General features: G+C 44.1%; 1 protein-coding gene across 1 annotated transcript; it reads right to left on the bottom strand.

The window, feature by feature from the left end:
* Positions 1 to 262: 262 nt before the first annotated feature.
* Positions 263 to 1,885, bottom strand: LOC125891257 (uncharacterized). The gene is made up of 2 exons (XM_049580354.1): positions 1,174 to 1,885; positions 263 to 1,072 (listed from the first exon to the last, which is right to left on the bottom strand). The coding sequence occupies exons 1-2, from the start codon at positions 1,308 to 1,310 to the stop codon at positions 601 to 603; spliced, it is 609 nt and encodes a 202-aa protein (XP_049436311.1). The 5' UTR covers positions 1,311 to 1,885; the 3' UTR covers positions 263 to 600.
* Between the last annotated feature and the right edge of the window lie 5,664 nt (positions 1,886 to 7,549).

Raw genomic sequence — 7,549 nt, 5'->3', positions numbered from 1 at the left:
CAGACTTCATGTCTCTTCCTCTCCTGTACTTCTCCACTTCTGCAAAGCAAACACATTCAGATCAGCTGAAATCATCTCAGTATTCTCATTGTTCACATATCTAAAACTTATATAGTGAAACACAACTGATAGTAAAACACATAAAATCATTCTATTCCCAACACTTGACAGTTTACTTGGTACACCTAGAAAAAACAAAAGCAGTTTAATATTGTATTCAGTCTAACATTATGCTGAAGTGTTGAGTTGTAGACTGTGGTGCTGTTGAACTGTACTGGATTATACTGACAGCAGTTTCTCATTTAGTCTGTCCTCGCCAATATAAATGGATCAAACAGGTCAGATGTTAAGAGGGAAAGTTTATTCAGCCACACTTCAGACATCAGGTATACAATTCATATCAGATAATCAATATTTAAAATGCTGTTGAATAAATACTACAATAAAGACAATTAATCTTTAAATACAATAAATAAATTACAATAAATACTTAAATTAAAATCAATACTGAATGATAAAAACACATAAATAAGCAAAAGAATACATACCAAGAACAACAATTACATTAACAATGTTACAACATTTCTAAAAAGAGATTCATTATTCTGATTTTTCTACTTTTAAAAACAGGAACAGGACCAAAGTCCCACGCAGCACTATGCAAAATTCCAAGAGGATGTGCCCATCCTTGCAGCATTTTTCTCTGGGGCTGACCTGAAGCCAGCCTTCAGGCTCTCCAGGGAGAGCATCAACATGCTGGTGCAGATGCTGCCCAGGGAGAAGGCCCATGGATGGAGCCATGAGGTGGAGGTGCTGGTGACCATTTACTGGCTTGCCTGTGGTGCCTCTTACAGGGTGGCTGCAGACATATTTGGAATGCCACTCTCCACTGTGTGCAGAATTGCCCACAATGTTGTGGAGGAAATGATCACCCCAATCCATCGGGTGATTCAATTCCCCAAACGTGAAGAGATGGAGGTGGTGGGGGCTGGGTTTGAGCACCTTGCTGGCCATGAGGCATTCCGCCGTGCTGCTGGTGCCATCGATGGGTACCACATTAAGATAATTCCCCCTGCAGAACCACACAAGAAAAGTTACATCAATAGAAAGCGTTTCCCCTCAATTGTACTGCAGGGCATCTGTGATTTCAAAGGTGCCTTTTTGGATGTATACATTGGCAGTCCAGGGTCTGTGCATGATGCGCTGGTCCTCCAGAGATGGCCAATGTACAAGCAGGCCCTGTATCCACCAGCTGGGCACTTTCTACTGGGAGATGGAGGATACCCTTGCCTCCAGCGTCCTGTGGCCATCACGACGCCATGCCGCCAGCCTGTAGGAAGTAAGAACACACACACACAAACACAAAACTGTCACTTTGTTGACTTTGAAATACATTATATTCATTACCTGAATTTTGACTGAAAGGTGCAGTTCAGGTGCGGTACAACAGGCACCATGCCAGAGCCAGGACCATCATCGAGCGTGCCTTTGGTATGCTAAAAACACGCTGGCGCTCCATATTCCTGAGGGCCCTGGAGATCCGGCCTCTGTTTGCACCGAAGGTGGTTGCTGCCTGCTGCATCCTCCACAACATCTGTGTGGCAGTGGGTGACATCCTGGAGGAGGAGGAGGAGGAGCAAGATCTGGGCCCTGAATGTGAGGTCCCCGCAGATGCCAGGGAGCTGTCAGGGAAGCTGGAAGGGTCACTGCACAGCTGTCTGCTCCCCAGCACCTACCTGCACGCCTTAATGAACATGATTACACCTGAAATGTTCATAAGATATGTGGATAGATAGATCGATCAATGATAGATAGTTGATGGATAGATAAGTGTTCATTTGTTGTCGTTCTTTTTCTTATGTCTGATTGACATTTCCCTTCATGTCTGTATAGATAGATAGATAGATTGATAGATAGATACATGTACATGTTCTTTTGTTCTGTTATTTTCTTCTGGCTGATTTACATGACTTGTTGACTGTTAATAATTGTATATGACTGTTTTTGTTTTGTTGTGAATATACTGATGCCATCATAACAGAATTCAGATCTTTATTAAAACTTATCAACAAGTTTTTCAAAAATGTTTAACAGCCTGTCGGCTCGCTGGGCAACTGCCCTCTCCCTCTCCTCCTCTCTCTCGTCAGCTGCCCTCTCCCTCTCCTCCTCCTTCTCTGCCTGCTCCTTGAGAAGCTCAAGGAGACCCTCACTGCCCCTCCTCCTTTAGGAGGGTCTCTCGGCTTCTCCGTCTCCTCCAGAGGAGGAGGTGGAGGGCTGAGGGGCAGAGGCTGGTGTGCTGACTGTGCTGCTGTGCCAACTGACGTGGCAGTCAGGTTTGCTGCAACAACCAAGGGCGGACTGATTGAATGCTGCCCCTGGAGTGCAGCATCCATCACACTGTACCATGGCCAGGTGGCAGCAGTCACACTACCAGCCTGTACCCCTTTACCTGTGGGTGGGTCTCTGAGCTCCTGAAAAAGAGATATTGGTTACTATGTTATGAAACAGATCTGTGTTATTTTTATGTGGCTTATCAAACTAAATGTATATAGATTCTTTAAAAGGGAATGACAGGACAGCTATTTCAGGATATAATACCAAGCAGAGAAACAGGAACACTACCTTGTACTTATCCTTTAAATTGTTCCACTTCTTTTTGGCCTGTGTGGCAGTCACTGGCAAGCCAGAAGTGGCAACAAATTCCCTAGGCAAAACAATAACAAACAAAGACTGACACACTGCCAATTCACTAAGATATTAACCATAATGTTTGATCTGGCTCCAGTCCTTCCCCTGACATACAGCCAATGCTATAAGCACTAAAAAGCAATAGCCTACTCACTCCCATCCCGTCCTGGAGGAATTCCTCCACCCCGTAAACAGCCTTTCATTGGCCCCCCGCCACTCAATCAGTGTCCAGGTTTCATCAGTTGTCCCTTAATTAAATAGGGATAAAATATCAGTTTTAATGCACACTAGCCATTATAACAAATATGACAACTGTGAAATAAAGACAATAACAAACAATTCGGTCAAAGTACAAAGACTATGCCGTAATGAACTTTGAATTGGAATGGTACCTGGGCTGTGACTGATGACGTGTCAGAAGTCCACAAGAACACAAGTCCGCACAAGAACGCATATTGAGAAACGGCTAGTCAGTTGAACAGCGCACTTTCCTGCCAATATGGCTGTGTTTTGATTTTGACTGTTGCATGCCGGGATTGCGTGATGTCAGCTACCGGAGCTTTTTAGGTCCTCTGTTATTCTCTTTGTATTTAACACCATTGGGTCGGATTATTCGCTCTTTTGGACTGTCTTTTCATTTCTATGCTGATGATGTACAAATTTTTATGCCTGTGACAACTGCAAATGGAGCTGACCTAAACAAGCTAAACACGTGCTTGGCCGCCATGAGGGATTGGTTTTCATCCAACTTCCTATCACTAAATTCTGCCAAAACTGAAATGATTCTCATTCTCATTGGATTGGAGAGTAAAAAATCTTGGTGTCCTTTTCGATCGCTCTCTCTCTTTTGATTTCCATGTAAAGGAAGTGGCACGCGCTGCATTTTTCCACCTGAGAAGGATCGCAAAGATCCGCTCTTTTCTCTCTTTTAAAGATGCGGAGGTCCTCATACACGCTTTTGTAACATCTAGGCTTGATTACTGTAACGTCCTTCTGTCAGGACTACCAAAGAAAAGCCTTCGAAGCCTGCAGATGGTGCAGAACGCAGCAGCTCGAATTTTGACCGGCTCATCTAAATATGAGCATATTAGTCCAGTGCTAGCTTCTCTGCACTGGCTTCCAGTGCAGGTCAGAGCCGATTTTAAGGTGCTGTTACTGACTTATAAAATAGTAAATGGTCTTGCACCAGCCTACCTGTCTGATATGGTCGACCTCTATGAGCCTGCATGTTCTTTACGCTCTCAAGGGACTGGTCTTCTTATTGTCCCAAAGGTGAATAAGAAAAGCTTGGGTGAACGGGCTTTCTCTTTTCGTGCACCGATGCTGTGGAACAGCCTTCCACAGAATATTAGATTGGCATGTTCTGTTGAGGTCTTCAAATCTAAACTGAAAACACACCTCTTCTCTGTTGTATATAATTCTTAACTTTGTATATAACTGTTAAAATTGTTTATTTACTCTGTTTTAAATATTTTCCTTTTTATTGTCACTGCTTTTATATTATGGTTTCCTTGTATTTCTTACCTGTTTTTAACATCTGTAAAGCACTTTGAAAAAAAGTGCTCTATAAATAAAGTTATTATTATTATTATTATACAGTGTGCCGGGGCTGACGTCAAAACCCGGAAGTTTAGCATTGCGCTGGTTCCCGGAAGAGAAAGTGAATGTGATTTTTGCATTGCGTTTTGGATTATGTCAGAAAATAAGCTCTGTGGCCAACACAAGTTTATGATACTTACAGGTTTTGTTCAGCGAGATAATCTTCACATATGAATCCCTTTCATACCGCATTTGAAGCTTAAATGCGATCGCCAGAAGTAAAAAGCTAACGTTAGGCTTTAACAGGCTACATGACTACTCCACGGTCGCATGACTCCTGATGTCACTGCCACTAAGCTTTCAACTGATTTCAGCCGCTTTATTTTAAAAACATTGTATAATGGGGAAATCGGACTGTTTAAGCTAAATAAGAAGCTGTAATGGTGGACTGCCAGCACTCTCGCCTGTTCGGGGGTGATGACGTTTAATGTCTCTGACAGGGTTTGTTGCCATATTGAGCAACTTGTTAGCAACCGCCTTTTTTACGACACGTAAAAGCTTCAAAATTCACAAGTAGGGTATTTACTGACGTGTTTTATGTCATAGAACAAAACCTGAAACTCGCTTAAGCTTTTGTTAACCACAGACCTTATTTGAGGCATTTTACCAAAATCCCATTCAAAAAACATATTGACTTTTAGACGAGAGAACCGGAAGTGCTAAAAGCGCTAACGGAGTTCCGGGTTTACTGGCACACTCTATTTCACCACATCTACAGCACAAAAAACAATATAGGCCTACAGCGCCCCATGGTGTCTTGGCACCATAATTGCAGCCAAAGGCCAGTCATTCACAGGAGAATATCGTCATTCTTTTGGAAAACATGTCCTTATTTTGGACAAGTTATTTGTCTCGCCAATGTAAATAATATTCATTACATTGAAAAATACATAATTTGAGACAAAATAGTGGTTGTTAATGTTTTGTTAGAGACCCCACAGATGTATGGTTTTACAGCTTTCATGGGAGCTAATGCCCTCTTTATGGGAGCTCAGCTCCCACTGGCTCCAACATAGTTTGAACCGTGTATCAAAGCCTGTTTAAAATAGAGAAAAAAGTGAACCCTTCTCTATATTTGGGATCCAAACAACATTGTTTTTCTCTCTATGGTGATCTCAGTGAAACTGGAGGTCTATTCATTGCATTACCTAGGGAGTCAAACATTATCTCCTCTTCTCTCAGCAAGGTCTTGAGGGTCTTAAAGCATGTGATTTACACTGAATGTCTCAGCGTAAATCACACAGTTCTTGAAGTATGTGGATGCATGAATATGAGGCATATGAAAACCCTCCGCCTCAGCCTTCTTCCCACATACATACTCCTATTTGATAGCAGTGAAGGTAATAATGTTCCATAGGGGCTCCATGAGGCGAACACACAATGACTCCATGAAAATGTACAATCAACTTGAAGCTCTGTCAAGAAAAAACTTGACATCCGCATAATAGCTTTCTGCTGTTAAATGTTTGCGTATGCGGACTGTAGCCTCTGTCTGAAAGGGAGGTATGTAAAAATAAATAAATATTAAAATTCTCATACCATATATTGGGCTCTAGTTTCCCAGCGCAGCACAAGGTGGCGCAGGGTGGCGAACCCCGCGCAGAGCTAGTTTCGAGCAGCGCAACCCGAGGCACGCTCAGTTTGGTAGTTTGGCAGACCGAGGAGCGCTGAGATGGGTGTGGCGGCAGCAGGGGGAGGTGTCGATAGATCCAGCTTGGCACAGTGACAGTTTCGTGCCAAAAGGCTTCGCCGAAGGTGCGCTAAAAGCTCGCCATCTGAAACCACGTCTACTGTCAGCGCAGGGGGAGCGCAGCCGATGTAAGCCGAAGTTTGGCTGACCGGCGGACAGTGCGCACACGTCATCAAAACCTCACAGGCAGGTTTCCAGAATATCAGGCACATTAACGATGCAATAAATACCCCAAAACCACTATTCAATGCAACCATCTGCAATCAGCACATAAATATATCTCTATATCGACTGTCCCGTCACATCTGATGTCAGATCAAAGGGGATTGGCACCGTTTGGCATGTTTGGCACGTTTGGCACGCGTAATGGAAACCCAACATGATTTGACTAACACAGCTGCAAACTAATGAGTTCACATCCCTCTCAGCCAACCACAAACAGCCACAGCATCAGATAGGGAGTATATATGCAGCATCTGTCATCTTAGAAAAGTCAAAAGAAAAGAAACAGAGTGAGACTGCGAGAGAGAAAGAGAGAGCGCGCGCGCGCACAAGAGAAACGCAACATTGATTTACAATTGTGGTGACCTCCTCCCGGGCTACCTTTGCATCATCAGCCCATGGAGGTCTGCTTGCAGTTCCGTATATTCGGACACTGCGAGCTTGGACCTCCCGGACCAAAACATCAGGTTCCTCCTGGGAGAAGTTTGGCCGTCTGACGCTGCTGCTCTCTTCTGCCATGGCGAATTGAGTAAACTCTCATTACGCCTTCGCGCGGCGCATTTAAGGGTGAGGAGAGGGGCTCATTTGATTGGTGTGACACTCCACGCCTTCTCTCCTCCCTCTTTCCGACTTGCGCAGGTAGGAGGAGGCGCCAGGCGCACGGTGTGCCAAACTTGCAAAATCCGCCTGGCCACACCCACTTGGCGAAGCACAGGTGCGCTGCGCCCCCGCCTCGCCTGGTCTGCGAAACTAGAGCTCTTTGTCTGGAGTTCATAGATACAGACATTCACTGCACCATGGTAAATTGAAGTCACTTCCTGAGCAAGTCCCTTCTCATTCTGAAGGAGTTAAATACCCCGCTTTGTCAGTGATTTTGGCGTCAGACACTGATGCCAAAATCTACCTTTCATGGTGTTACAATATGCCTCTGGTTGACTGGATGGCACCTGTCACGGCAGTATGATATGCAGATGGGTAGTGTCACTTCATATGCCACTGGGCAGCTTCAGGTTGAAATGTTGCTGATGACGGCATAACATAAGGAGCTGGAAAGTCCCTATATGGCAAGCGTGAAAGGTGATGGATGAGTCCAGCAAACCCCGGACTTTCACCCAGGAGCCTAAACCTAAATTGTCAAGAACTCCTGCACACCGTCTCACTTGCAAAAAAAGAAAAGAAAATGATTTTAATGCTGCAACATTTCAGGCAAACAGTTTTGTAACAAAGAGAAGCCTCCTAAGTAAGAGTGGCTGTTTGTTTGCAATTTGCATTAAGTGGAAAGGCGTGAATACCAAACATCAATTTGTGAAACAATCAACAATGTTATCCATGGAGACAGAGGAGTAAAGA

This window comes from Epinephelus fuscoguttatus, linkage group LG7 (assembly GCF_011397635.1).
Source record: "Epinephelus fuscoguttatus linkage group LG7, E.fuscoguttatus.final_Chr_v1".
In the NCBI taxonomy this organism is placed as follows: Eukaryota; Metazoa; Chordata; class Actinopteri; order Perciformes; family Serranidae; genus Epinephelus; species Epinephelus fuscoguttatus.
This window is presented reverse-complemented; position numbering and strand designations above follow the sequence as displayed.

Excerpts from the sequence above, each read along its gene's own strand:
- LOC125891257 (XM_049580354.1), bottom strand. The coding sequence starts at position 1,310 with ATGGCCACAGGACGCTGGAGGCAAGGGTATCCTCCATCTCCCAGTAGA. Across the intron at positions 1,073-1,173 it reads ACAGACCCTGGACTGCCAAT|GGGGAATTATCTTAATGTGG; the intron begins GTATACATCCAA and ends GTGGTTCTGCAG.